The sequence below is a fragment of the Euprymna scolopes genome, chromosome 7 (assembly GCF_053919585.1).
Source record: "Euprymna scolopes isolate OS-2025 chromosome 7, ASM5391958v1, whole genome shotgun sequence".
NCBI lineage: Eukaryota > Metazoa > Mollusca > Cephalopoda > Sepiida > Sepiolidae > Euprymna > Euprymna scolopes.
Genome location: NC_136488.1, coordinates 124339615 through 124355353, shown reverse-complemented (window position 1 = coordinate 124355353; position 15739 = coordinate 124339615). Strand labels below are relative to the sequence as shown.

The window sequence follows — 15739 nt, the reverse complement described above, 5'->3', positions numbered from 1 at the left end:
CCATAAATTAAAAAGGGGGGGGGGTAGCGAAAAATAACACGTTAGTCAATCTAAATAAAAATCGGTTTCTTTTTTATATTCTTGCCATAAGGATTCCAAGTTGTGCGAATGACGTGCTTAAATATCACACGAATAGAAAATCACCAGAGTACAAAATAGACTTCGTGGCTTAGTGGGGGATGCCCTTTTCTCTACCCTGCAACCTCTCTCCCACAGAAGAGACGTTGCGAGCCTATCCTTGTTTTATCGTTATTTCCATGGCAGGTGCTCGTCTGAACTCCAATCTCTGGTCCCCCCTCGCCAATCTTTCACGAAAAACACCCGTCTAGCTGAATCCACTGTGAAAAATTTCACCCACTCTATATCTGTGCCTAAATCAAAACGCGGATTCCATGAACAAAGCTTCTTTCTTAGAACTGCACGCCTGTGGAACTCTGCTCCGTCTGCCTGCTTCCCACCGGACTACAACTTGGATGTCTTCAAGTCCAACGTTAACAAATTCCTAATGAACCGCCCCTTTAAGTAAACACTTCATCAAATCTCCACACTAACGTAATGTACTTGCAATAACCCTTATCCCTGAGTGGCTTCCTGGCCTTGATAAGTGGTGATCACTGTGTAAAAAAAAAAAAAAAACATCACCACCATGTCGTGTCTTAATTTGTCTCATGTAAATGATAAAACCCGTAAGACGGAACATTTCTTTTTTATATTTGACTCATGATTTTTTAAATATTTCTGATAAGTTAAAAAGAATGTTTTTTTTTAAAAAAGAAAAGTGGGAACAATAGCGGAAAAAAACAGTATGCCTTTTGAAATTCTTGACATAAGAATCTCAGTTTGTCCGAATAACGTGCCTAAATATCACATGAATAGAAAGCTCAGCATTGATTTGTCTTAAATAAATAGTAAAACCTTCAAGACAGGCAAAACACAAAAAAAAGCGACAAAGAAATTAAAGTAAAAAAATTAAAATTGTTTCCACACCTTTATTCAAATTGGCATTAACATTTAATGATGCCTATGCTTACGTATATAAAATTTGTCAAACAAACAACTTAATATACATAAATGAAAACATAACCTCACTGGCGTAGGTATTAATTATAACCCCGTGAACCATTAACGTGAAAATAAAACAGGGAAAAGACTAGATTTCCAGTAAATTGTTTTTATGTTCAAGAACAAAACAAAAGTACCATTAATATTATAAATACAAGTTTTGTCGCTTCTTAAATCACATGAGCATTTCGAAGATAACATATTTAGAAAAAATAAATAAAATTAGTCAGAATTTTAAGACAATGCTGCATCTTTCGGAGAATTCTGAACGAATAAAACAACGGTCTACGAATAAGACCAACCTATGTTATTTTATTTATTTTATTAAAGAAAAGAAACCTGTAAGGCTACATATTAAAATATTCAGCCTTGATTACTTTCCCTGGAAATAAATTCTGAGAAAATCTCTGTAGGAAATATTGCCGTCTTTGTTGGAGTCCATTGCTTCGATCTTTCGGTTCATTTCCGGACTGTCGATTCCCATTTCTTTCAAGTCTTGGATGACGTCAGTCTTGAATGCGTAACCACTGTTGTCTTTGTCGAATTTCTTGAACAAGTCTCGTAAAAGCTTCGTCCTTAAAAAAGTAAGGAAAAAAAAACATGAATTTTAAGTTAAATAAAAGGCGACATCTATGTTAGCATGACCAAACTCCGATATCCGGTATGGTTCTCTTTAGGGGACTTGTCTCCGGGAATGTCAGATTTTAATGGTGAATGAAACTGAAGAAAAGGAAATTGTTGCGTTAAAAGTTAACGTGTTCATGAGTTTTTCTTCTAAGATGTATTGCATCCGTTTTTAGAGGGGGGCATATTTACGTGACAGCCTGTGCATATATTATTAAATGTTTCTTGTAGTTGACAACACACATATTTAAAATGTTCATTTAGAGAGGAGACAGAGTGACAGTAGGAATATGTTGAAGACATTTATACGGAGAGAGTTACTGGAATGCTTAGACACATTACCTTTTCTCATTGGAATGATTAACACAGAAAGACGCCAGTTATAAAAAAAAAACATGATGATAGTTAATTCTTCGACCGGTCGGAAATGATTCTGCACTTCAGGAATTCAAAATTGTTATATGGTTCCTTCTAAGCCTCCCGCTTCTAAGAGGGTGCCCTGACTCTAACTGTGACTCGGTCTGAACCTCTATTCTTCTCTGATCTGACTGATCTGCCCGATCTGATCTCACCTGATTCATCTAACTAAATTCATAACTCATGACGTCATTGCATGACATGCCTTCTCTAACCTAATTTACGTAACCCACTTTACAAATAACATTTTCCATTGTCCGTTTTTAAATTCCTTGTTTTAATTTTCATTTTTATAACAGAAACAAAATTCATCATTACATTCCTTTTTCAATAAACAGATATCTAACTATTTTGTGTGAGTAAAACAATGGTAATTCTGCATTCCATTTTATAATAACATTCTGTGTTTATTTTAACTTATGATTGGAATTCTCAATTCCAAATCTAGCTTCGCAAGTTCGAATCCTTGACTATCCTATTTCATATTTACCCACAAGAACAGGCTGCTGTTCTTGTAACAATATGCCCAGAAAAAGAGCATGTGGATAAGCGCGATAAGACGATAGAAAGCGAAATAGATTATTGGTATATTATGCCATTACGTTTCCTTTACTTCTTTTCTGTCCCACTTTTTTTCATCATTTTCTAAAGCAAAGGAAAATGGATTTTCTAACATATAAGGGCAGTTGTCTGTGTTTATATACGAGGTACATTAGAAACAATACCCGCCCGAATGTATCAGAAGGGATTGTAAATTGCATTGTTATGGTGAATGAACTTATGCCTTCATGACCTGAAATTTTCATCTATATTGAAGATATTGACGGTGCCAGATTAAGAAAGCAGCCGTGTCATGGATGTGCATCAGAAGCAGAGATGTGTCATTGAATTTCCCAATGCAGAAAAAAAAATGAGTCGATAAACCTTTATCGGTGCCTGTTGAACGTTTACGAAGCCGATGTCAGCACAGTTAGGCAATAATTGGTTTGTAAATATCAGAGTGACGACAGAAATGTGAATGACGAAGCCCTTTTACAGCAACCTTAATTCGGTCAAGTCGGCCAATTTAGCTCTTATGCATAGATTATCGTATAACGATTAGATCACTGTCTGACTGACGTAAATAAACATTTAAAATTAAGATGTTTAAATTCAACGTTATTTCACGCGGTTAATGGTAGCCGAATGGATTAGGTCTTCGCTAATCGAGCCAGAGATGTCTCATGTCGCGGGGTTCGAATCGTTCGGCTGGTATTAATCGTGACACCCTGCACTGAAGATTCCCGAAAGGATGAAATACTAGTGTCTGTAGGTATTTAATTATTATAGTAAAAAATAATTATATATATATATATATATCTATATATTAGTGAATGAATGACAAAAGTCTATATTCCAAAGTTCATGTTGACCATCTTACAATTTATCCCTTTAATTCAGTTAACATTTACAATTGTTGACAGTATCTAAATCGTAACACAAAATCAATCACTTAATTATTATATCAATTAGTGAATCTATTTTGTCCTTAACTCATCAGAAGAAATAGCAACAATCAATCCATTAAAAAAATAAAGTGCGTTTTGACATGATTAAAATCCAAAAATTAAGCTGTAAATACCTTTTATGTTTACATTACGCCATTTTGAAATAAAGTTATTAATGCCATCTATTCCTACTAACAAATTCTATTAAATTAGGTATATTTTGCCAGAAATATTCTATTTAATAATTAGTAAAATTATTACCTATAATTAATGTATTAATTTACGAAAATAACATCAATATCTATCATATATATATATATATATATATATATATATGTATATATACCAGCTGTATCCTGCCGCGCGTTGCTGTGGCTCAAATTGGCGCAATGGAAAAAGTTCCAAAATGAGAAAAAGCATGTTTCTTATAGGTTTAATTTTCCATTTCGTATTTTGTTTTTTGTTGTTCTATTTTTTTAACTGATATAGAGATTATTGACTTTGTTGTTGTTCCTTGTGAAACGGATTTTTAAAGGACTTTCGCCCATTTCCATACGCGTAGATATACTTCAGATTCCATAACTTTGAATACATTTCTTTTCCTTTCGTTAAATTCTTTTCTTTTTTTTCTTAAATAAATCTATTTTTGTATCGTTTGGAAAAGTGTTTGTTATTTCGTTATTTTCTCGCATTTTTATTTGTGTTCGTCCTTGCGTTTCCATCCACTTGCCTTATTATTTTATTCTTGCTGTGTCACATATGCGATAAAGAGAAAATACTTGGGTTTTTGCTTTCCCGTAAATTCCCTTATACCTTCCCACTTTTCGGACAACGTGTTACAAAGATAAACCATTTTCATTCTTCTCGGAAATTTCTTATCATACCCCTATGTTTAGTTGTTGCTTAAATCCCCACCTTTTATCACATGTGTAAGAATATATACATCGCTCGAGACAAGGCTTGAAGCCACTTGATATAAGGAGCTAACTTGAATGAAAGATTATTATCGCTAAGACAGGAGTTGTCTATTAACTTTGGTCTTTACAAGGAGGAAAACAGTGAGCAGGAAGAGAGTTCCACAATGTTGCAGTTCGTGAAAAGAAGCTACTGGAATAAGAAGTTGTATTGCATTAACGAATTAAAACAGCGAACTGATGGAGACCACTAGACAAACGAGTCAAACGAGCAGGGATAAAAGAAGCTGAGTATAGAAACAATTTCTAAGAACATGCTATAATAGTAAAAAAAATATTGAAACTAGCAACGTCACGTCTTTGTGTGAGTGAGAGAAAGGTTTGTGAAGAAAAAATATATACGCACACATGTTTGTATGTCAAGCTTAGTCAAATACAGGAGAACGTTGCTACTTGGACTCCATTGATTTTCAGTTTATCTGTATTCTGCCGCGTGAAAAGTGTGACACAAGGTCAGAAGATGGTTATTGAAAAACCAGCTCTCTAGAGGAAGAATATCTGGTCGAACCAAAATTGTCTGGGAAACTCCGCGGTATTTCCTAGTAAGAGTGCCTAAAACTACACAGAAGACGAGGTCACCAAGCAGTGGCCCCAAACTCTGGCAAACTGGGATGTATACTCGATTGGCATTATAAAAAATGCCTCAGCATAATTGCCCATTGAATTATGGCTTCGGTTACATATTAGGAACTGTACATCAATAGTGATTGAGTAAACTCGTGTAAATTTTGACAAGGGTCACACAGAGTGCATGATAACCCAAATCTGCAAAACGAAATCATTCGCAGAGAGGAATGACGCAAAGTTGAGGTTATACGCTACAGACAAAACAGAAGCTGAAGAATGCCGTCATGTTTTCAGAGTCAGTTTCTCCGTGGAAGTCGTACGAAAGAGACACCGCAAATAATGTAGAAGACTTTTTAAACCAAGGCGAAGGTTACTCTGATGGCTCTTATCCGTGTGCGTCACCCATTTCATAAGTTAAGGAGTAAATAATTAGCTAAGAAAATAGTCTCTCTCCTGCGTCAATACTCTTCAAATAAACGCTTGGAGAAACCTTCTCAACGAACATCTTGTGTAGTTTTCACGAAAAAAACAACAAAAACAAAACTTATTCTTATAGAAACTACTGAAAGAGACGACGAGAAGAAGTGACTATAATAGAAATGGGAGAAAGAGATCACGTATAAACATCCTTTCTGTATGTGTGTAAAGACGTTTGTTTTGTTTTTAAAAATGCAACATCGTCGATTTGGTGCCGTACCTCAAAATTACTCATTAAAATTGTTTTAAATGCAATTTGTACATTTAAACATTTCATTATTAACAAAGACGGTAGGGATGAACGACAACAATCGAATCTCCACTACATAATTTATTTACTTAATCGGTTGAATTCATTCTTTAACTACTTCCATGCTGATTAAATCGCCAAGTGATTGCTACAAATGCTAAAACGCTCTTTGTTTCTCAGTTTCATTGAAATTCGTATTATCCCTCACGTCCCCAATGCTAACATTCTTTCAACACGAACATGTTAAAGCAAAGTATTTTCAGCCAGTTTAAATCTCGCCAAGTTTCATAAAGTAACACCCATTCGTGAAAGTAATAGACCAGCGTGAAATTGGCGATTCGTATAAAGATAGGAGACTAAGAGTCAAAACTATTCAGACTTTACTAGCCGCACGAAGGAACTCTAACGCCTATTCAATACCCACCCCAGTCGTTGGCAAAGCGAAAGTACCCCATGACTCACATCGGTGGTCAAATAGTAAACAAAATGGACAGACGACATGGATGTTCCAAGTTCGAATCCAGTTCGTTCCACAAAAATCACGTTCACTTAGGATGTCGGTAACCTTCTTATAGTCCCTCCCTTAAGTATCTGATGTCTTAGAAAAATTCTGACAACAAAAACATCGGGGAAACCCCCTGGGTGCTCGGATGTTTGGAGGTGTGTATTGAGCAAAAGTGGTAGTAGGCAGGCTCGAACCCGTACAGCGAAGGAGGAAAAGAACGTGAAAAAAAAAAAAAAAAAAAAAAAACGTGACGTACTGTTGCGTCCATCGCCAAACCGGAATTGGCGAAGGCTTAAATTAAGGCTAGTCCATCAAAAAGAAGATTGATTTTCGAAAATATTGACGAAAAAGGAAACCCCTCCCTGTAGAAAAGTGCCCACTTGAGAGTGAAGGAATTAATGTATTTAGCCAATTATTCGATATTTGTCGTCCGAAGGGTCGAGCTTTAAAACGATATCTCGTGAAAATCCGTCGTCTCTGTCGAAAGTTTTAGGAAGACATACATACATAAACAGACGGGTTAGATTTACATAATAGAAAATGATGACTAGAGCTGTGACAACAGCATATTCTTTTCATTGCTTTGACTCTTGAGTATATATACGTTAATATCTCATGTTTTTATATAGATGAATGTGGTTCTCGGTTGATTAAGTGTGTCTAACTGTGTCAGATATATACCCGAGAGTCAAAAGAATGAAAAGAATATTCTGTTGCCATAGCCCTAATGATGACATACCAGCACATACATGCACATATATGTACGCATTGCAAGAACAAAGGTAAAATTAAAAATAAAAAAATGATTCGTGCGTCACCACCGAGAATCGAAACCAAAACGTTTAACTTACGATTTACTTTTTCCTATGAAGACATGTTTGCTGCTAGGCTAAAAATTAAAACATGAACCAATAGCTATTACGTTATGCATGCATATTCGTAATGTCGTCCTTCGACCTTCGTCTGGAAAGTTCCGTTTATTTAATGTTCACTTTTGCAGCGATTTCCCCGACTAAAACAAAAATATAAAGTTCCGCATGGCTTCCAATATATTAAGTTTCATGTCTGTAAACCAAACACTGACAGAGGAGTTTGGTAGGCAAACTTTAAAACGCATACAAATATATATAATATAGAGAAAGAAATTGACGTTTACTATAGCCTTTTTACGCAAATATAAATCATAGAATATCTGCATGAATATAATTACACGTAATAGTTCACTAAAGATGATCATCCCATCAGAAAACCGAAAAAAAAAACTAATAGGGAATTAATTAAAATGAATGTTTAAAAGAATATGCAAATTAGCTAGATCTTTTGCGGATGAATGCAATTCCACGACCCATATATAACAAAGTTAGGTTTTCCTTTTAAATAAATAGAAAAAATGGTTTGTATTTTTTTTCATATGATTATCAATTCACAAAAGAAACCCCAATTTATAGGAGTATGCACGCACGCGCGCGCACACACACACACACACACACACACACACGTCAATCCGTTTCTTCTAATTTATAGGTCGCAAATGATATCTTTTCTATCTTAAAATGTACCATCGGCTGACTTAATCTATAAAACAATCAAATGTATACTTTTTCTTTTGGTGTTTAGTTTACCAATAAGTCCAACGACTGTCATTCAAAATCGATAACTTTCCGAAAAAGATATCCAGAGTAACGCGACATGTTTCACAGGATCGAATTTAATCTTTTAAAAAAATTACTTTATAGATTTGAAAAACAAAATCGAATTTTTTCTCAAATCAAATTAATTAAACATTTCAATATTTATTTAAACATTTGGTTTCTTTACATTAGTTATTCATAATTGGAGTTCAGACAGACACCCGAATCCAACAGACATAAATAACTTAGACCAATACTCCTCCCGAGTGACGATTGACTGAAGCAGTTGAAAACGTTATTGAATAGCACACAATGTCTTCGTTTGATTTCCATCCTTTTCTGAGTATTTTATAGCTTAGTCATGCCTGCTGGATTTGAACTGTGCGGCTTATAGAGCGTGCGTGTTATTTTGTGTTACGCTTACATCTTTTTCTTCAGAGTGACTCGTTATGCCCTTCCATTTCTTGTAATAAATAATTTTACCAAGAATTCTTCATAAGTTTTGTTTTCAGTTTCGATTATAGCTGATGGCACTCAAATCATTATATATATATATATATATATATATATATATATATATATATATATATATATATATATATATATTTCATAAGCTGGAAAGCTATAGCAAGCATCTATATGAGTACTTTAACCATAGTTCCTGATTTCAAAAGGCGAAAAATTAAAAGATACATCTGCTTTCTTTAATGCTAGGTTTATTTATGGTGTCTTTTACATTTAATAAAAACCCTTTCCAATATTTGCTGATGAGGAAACCTTGTTTAATAAAAAAACTATATGTAATGATTATTGTCCGTAACTTGGTGTCTACCACAATAAAAACATTGTATTCTGAAAGGATCGTACAAATAATTGATTTTGTTGTTGTTCCTTCTTATGAAACGGATTTTTAATTTAATTATAATTTGATTTTTAAATTATCAATCACATTACTAAATATTAAATTAGCTCTAGGATATTTACCTATCGAGCTTATTATATATCTTAATTACAACGAGCACTTTTTCTTTCCCTGTATTTTAATTAAACTAGTAATTTTACTATTACATTAAAATACACTTTGCTCTTTAGTCTATTGTTCTAATCTCCTTTAAATTATATATATATAATATATATATATAATATATATACATATATATATATATATTGAATAGCACGGAATTATTCTGTTTTACAATTATCTTCTCCAATCTCCGAATAGTCCTTTTTGTGTTTTTCTCGAAATTGTATATGTTGGATCCATAATCGCGAGCGCTTTCGACAGAAGTGCTTCTATAATGCTCAGGCATATTGTAGAAATAAATGTAGAAATTGTTGTTTTTAAATTATATATATATATATGTATATATATATATATATATATTGTGTATATTTAGGCAGCATTTTCTCATTTAGACAAATATTATTGAATAGCACGGAATTATTCTGTTTTACAATTTTCCTTTTTATCTTCGCGATTATGGATCCAACATATACAATTTCGAGAAAAACACAAAAAGGACTATTCGGAGATTGGAGAAGATAAAAAGGAATATATATATATATATATAATTTTACCAAAAATTCTTTATAAGCTTTTGTTTCGGTTGTAGCTGAAGGAACCCAAGTTCATTATATATTCGTTGTTTGGCTGCGGAATTTATCTTATATATATCCCCTAATAAGTTTTGGTTTCGGTTTCTATTCAAGCTGATGCACCCAATCCATATGGATGTATTTTTTTAAATCACAACTTTATATTATATAAGAATCTATATAAATTTAACTATAATATATACGAAATCTACATAAATTAAAATATCATATTTAAGCGTATTTAACGATCGGGCTACTCCGGGCGTCCCCGCTAGCTTAGATAAATACTTTTGCAGTTTTAACAAAAGATCTACAATAATATCAGGGCGACTCAATTGACTGTGAATATCCACGGAATGCCAACATCAATATATTACATATGAAAGAGTCCTCTGCGGAATTTCCACAGATCCTACTCATATAAATAAGTGTGAGTGAGTAATGAGAATATTCTTATTGTTTTGACTCTCGAGTATATATCCGATACTGTTAGACACAATTAATCAATCGAGAACCACATCACTATCTAAAAACATAACATTAATCGATATATACCAGAGAGTCAAAATAATGAAAAGAGTATTCTCTTGTCATAGCCCTAGTAATGAAATGCGCTCACGCTGTAGGGGAATAATGGAGAACACCGGTTAAGGATTTACCTGTATGGGGGGAGAGAGAGAGAGAGAGAGAGAGGGGGGGGGGAGATGGGGGGGGTCTAGACAACGGGACGCTAGAGTATGTTTCCCCTCCCTACGTGTCTGAATATAAGATTCTATCCACTTCTTATGGTGGAGACCGCCACGAGAAGGAGTAAAATCATTTCATCGTACGTTTTGTTACGTCATATTACTTGTCTTTGTAATATTTGTCAATATGTGAATAAAACATGTGTAATGCAGTTTCTCCTTATTCTGTGTTTCCCACCCACCCCATGGCGTTGTGTTCAATATATATATATATATATATATATATATATATATATATATATATATATATATATATATATATATATATATCGTAATAAAAATAAAAATAATAAAAACAAATACAACAACGTGTTAGGTACGTACCTAATCAACATTTACAATATTTAAAAAGATTCAACCTGGAGTATTAATCTTTTTTTGTTGTTTTATTTCTCTAGAAGAAAAAAAACAATACGGAGTTTTCCTACAATAATTTGACAGAAATTCCGAAAGATTAAGAAAATAAAAAATAGACTAATCAATCAAAAACATTTTGTGTCATTAACGTTTGCTTAAATGAAAATATGCTGCCTAAATACACACAGCATATACGCATCTGAAAGGCACACAAAGGCGTTCGAAAATCGGATGGTTAATCAAGGTCTGGACATAACTGGGGGAAAAGGGGCCAGACACGGGGGTCAATATATTTAGCTAGTTTAAATGATAGTTTTAGGAGTGGAGTAAGTTTTAGAGTTTACAATTTACGGACAGTCTTGACTTTGCGGCAGTTGAGGACAATTTTGAGTTTGGGACGGTTGAAGACTGGTTGTAACTCGGAGCAGACGAGGAGATAAAGTGATCAACTGACCGACAAACGACTAAGATGCCCCCCCCTGACTTTCTAGTAATTGTATTTCATATTTTTGTACTATTAATGAACTTATTTCCTCGTTTTCTAACTTCTTAACATTTTTGGAGGATGTTAATAGTAATACGCAATACGTTCAGCTACATATATATATATATATATATATATATATATATATATATATATATATATATATATATGCGAGAGAGATAATGACAATTTTTCATGAGCGGATAGTCAATCACAAATTCAACGCCATCACAATATACATACACGAGAGGCGTTCCAAAAGTAATACCTCCTAATGAATCAGAGAGGATTGAACATTACATTATTATAGTAACTGAGCAATCGATACTCTGAAAGTTTCATATCTTTGTTGCAGATATTGATCGTGTGACTAAGAAAGCAACCCACGCTATGAACATGCGTCAGAAACAGATGCGTCATTAAATTCCTAGCAAAGATGCATGGAGAATGGTGATACAAAAGGTCGCCCGTTTTTATGGTACCACTACTGTCTTTGTAGCTCTTCAACTTTTTTTTAATTAAAAACAAAATAGGAGGCTTTATTTTTTGAACGGCTCCCCTAGGTAAATTTTAATCTATTTTGATAGTACTGATATGCTGCAGAAGTCACATTCCTTATTTGTGGATATAATGAAAGGTTAAGCTTACAGAGTCGTTTTAGAATAGCTGTAAACAAATCAATTTTCTATTTTTTTTTTTTTAAGTCAGCGCTCAGAGGGTTAACGGTCTTTTTGTTTTATCATATTTTTACCAGATGGACATTACAGTTCGAATAATATTACATCCTCATCTAAAACTTGGGAAAACCAACGTTCATAACATAAATACACATTGTTTGCGCCGCTTATTACAATTACCCTTGAACTATCAAAAAAAAAAAAAAAAAAAAAAAGAGGTCAGTCTAGTGATCAAGTCAACGAGGATTTCCTTTCTCTTTTCAAGAATTTTTTTTTAAGTTTAATTGTTATTCTTGTCGATTTATTTTTTATTTATATTCTTAGATCATCTTTATTCAAGACATAACAAAAAAGTCGCATCGAGCTAAAGTATAGGATGTTTATTGATGGTGCCTTGTAAACAGATTGTATAACTCTTTGTTGATTAAGTAGAATCGGGTTTAAGTGGTTTTTCTTGAAACAAATATAGAGGATGCACAATATTGAAGAGTGGTCCATTTGTATTTATTTTTAATAGTCGGTCATTGTTCTAATAACAGTAAGAATCAGTTGTCAGCGTAAGTTAAATCCCTGATTAAAGAGGATTTTATTTTTTCGAATGCTGGCTTATTACAATTTTAATAATAACAACTTGGTTTGACCGTATTAATCCCATCTTTCTCCATTATATTATAAAACTCGAATCGTTTTGCTTGGGCGTTGAAACCGTGTATCCAGTCTACAATTGCCGGTTTAAAAAATTATGCGCATGCGTAATTAAATAAAACCGTCATGAAAGCTTTTTTTTTTTTAATCGACAATTTTTTCGTGTTTAAAATATTAAACTAAAAACAAAACTAAATCCCTTCTTTTTTTTTTTTCATTGGCATTTTACGAATATTATTTGTATTTCTCATTACAAGTTGAAATTGTTTTCAAACAATTTTTATTAAACGAGAAAACAAAGTTTATAACGTTAGGTAAAAGTGTCCCTAGAGGATCAACTAACGGCTTGCTTTTTAAAAGTTGATTTTTAGAGGCATTCTACTTTTACCTAATGTTATAAACTTTCATTGCAGATTGGAATAGTTTTCAAACAATTTTTATTTAAAAGAAACATTTTGAATCCAATCCGAGATTCTTCAGGAAGTGCTACAAGTTTTTTAGTATGATTCTTTAATTAAAAAAAAAAGCTTTCCTTCATTTTCATTTTTTAACAGTTTAAACATTTTTTTAATTCATTTTTTATACTACAATTTGAGACGCTAAAACAAACGCAAGACATTTAAGATTACAAAAAACATTAATAACAAAAAAGAAGCTGCTATTTGGGACAGATAAATTAAAGTGCATAAAAAAACGTTCAAATATCAGCTTTTTTGAAACAGTTTAAAATCTCTTTCATTTAGAATTATTTTTATTTAAAAAATAAAAATAATTCTAAATGAAAGAGATTTTAAACTGTTCTAAAGAAATGAAAATGAAAAAAACCTACATAATTAAATAAAAAAAAACTACATAATTAAATGAAAAAAAACTACATAATTAAATGAAAAAAACTACATAATTAAATGAAAAAAAATTAAATGAAAAATAAAATAATTAAATGAAAAAAAACTACATAATTAAATGAAAAAAACTACATAATTAAATGAAAAAAACTACATAATTAAATGAAAAAAACTACATAATTAAATGAAAAAACTACATAATTTAATAAAAAAACTACATAATTAAATAAAAAAACTACATAATTAAATGAAAAAAATACATAATTAAATGAAAAAAATACATAATTTAATGAAAAAAATACATAATTAAATTTAAAAAAATGTAAGTCTTTTTAATTAAAAAATCTTACTAAAAACATTCGAACATTTCACTCTGCAATTCCGTCGCATACTTTTCCAGGGAATTCATTGCCAAGCCCAAATATCAACTTTTTTAAAATAATTTTTTTTTTTAATTTCACGGGAACTAAGAAAAAACAAACATACGAAATAGGGAGCTAAAGGTGAAAAAATGTACGCTAATGTCTTGGTAAAATATAGTTATCTCCCTCGGATCAGTGATGACATATCCAACATTGCCGGCAAAAGTTGTAGCTGTTCACTTGTGAGAAGTGCTTTCGTTAAGAGTAGCACTTCTTTGTTTACAAAGCCATTCGGCGGAACTGACGTCAGACAAATTTTAAGGTTCGGATGACCAACATTGTGTGTAATGTAGCTTTTTAAATAAAAAAATAAAAGTTTTGATAAATTTTTTTACTTGGTTTCCACCTTAATATTTTTCTTTTAAAATGACTTTCAAGGGGGTTTGAGGATGCTGAAAATTACTATCACATTTAAATTTTCCGCAAATTAGCAGTTTTCTGGATATTAAGCAATGTAATTATTTATGTTAAAAGTGGTGGCCATTGTTGTACGCGCAAGCGCGCATATTTTGCCATTATTAATATAATCACTAGATATATAGCAGGAGAATATTCTTTTCATTGTTTTGACTCTCGAATATATATCCGACATAGACACAGCTTAACAGAGAACCACATCATTCTATATAAAAGCATATAAGATATTAACTGATATATACTCGAGAGTTAAAACAATGAAAAGAATATTCTCTTGTCATAGCCCTAATAATCACTATACCATAGCTAGCCATAAAATATACTGACCCAACGGGTCAAGAGTAATATAGTATATCAAAATTTTGGACGTCATTGCTATATATATATATATATATATATATATATATATATATATATATATATATATATATGTGTGTGTGTGTGTGTGTGTGTGTGTGTGTGTGTGTGTGATCGAGAGTTCGTTGCCTATGGACTCAATTTTATCAAATTTAACACGAAGGTACTTTATGTACCTGGCAGTGTCCTTAAATAGGTTTTGTATCGAAATGTCTTCGATAAATATCGATAATTGAAATAATCCGATGAAAGAATCAACAGACTTACATCAAAAGTGCATTTGAGAAGTTTTTTTTACCACACAAGCCGAAAGGCTCAACAGTTGGTTCTTTGATATGACAGGAGCGCATTCGAAATGAATGTTTCTGTTTAGAGCACAACTGAAAGCATGATACTGGACTTTTGCATTTAAAATTTTAATTGAAACTATTATATATAAAAACATGTTTTATAAAATCTACAGTGAAATGTAAACTACAATACATTGTGGGTTAAGTTACTATAGGGTGGCATGTGAAACTTCCTCTTGGTTTACCGCGATGGATTCTCAACTAAAGCAGGCAATCAATCAATTTGATTGAAAAATGGAGGGGGGGGGTGATGACAAAATATGGGAGTGTGAAACTTCTGTTGATCATTCAATCCTGGAAAACATCGAGTCTGTCTGCTAATATATATATATATATATATATATATATATATATATATATATATATATATATATATATATATATAAGTCGTATTTCTTTCTGTCTACTCACAATTTAATATCTACAAAAAGGTACACCGTTTCATAAATTAATTTTCACCTTGAAAACAGACTTATATACACTTTTATTCCAGGATGAGATATATATATATATATATATATATATATATATATACACACTATTCATTCCGAAGAAATCTACATTCAATGAGTAACCTCATTTACACATTACATTAAAGAAAAGATTTTGATAATTAGCTCGATGTTATTGTTTGTTCTAATAGAATCGTTTTAGTTTTTCTATTTAGAAATATTATTTAAAGTAGATCTATTTAATTTATTTTCGATTGTTGATAGCCGACAGCAGTTTAAAACTGGAAGTAACCTTATTTAAGCTATGAGAGTTACTTCGCGTTAGATTTTAATAGATCAAGATGTATTTTATGCCTCGTTAAATCCAACATGTAACTTTTCGTAGCAAGTTAGGATA

At 32.1% G+C, this 15739-nt stretch overlaps 1 protein-coding gene across 3 annotated transcripts in view; it reads right to left on the bottom strand.

Moving 5' to 3' along the window:
* Positions 1–974: 974 nt before the first annotated feature.
* The window catches only part of LOC145279927 (neo-calmodulin-like), a 145722-nt gene continuing 130957 nt past the window's right edge, over positions 975–15739 (bottom strand). For all 3 annotated transcript variants that reach the window (XM_080131495.1, XM_080131497.1, XM_080131496.1), the window contains one exon: positions 975–1637. In XM_080131495.1, coding sequence (XP_079987621.1) covers positions 1436–1637 — 202 coding nt within the window. In that variant the 3' untranslated portion in view covers positions 975–1435. The remainder of the gene's footprint in view (positions 1638–15739) is intronic.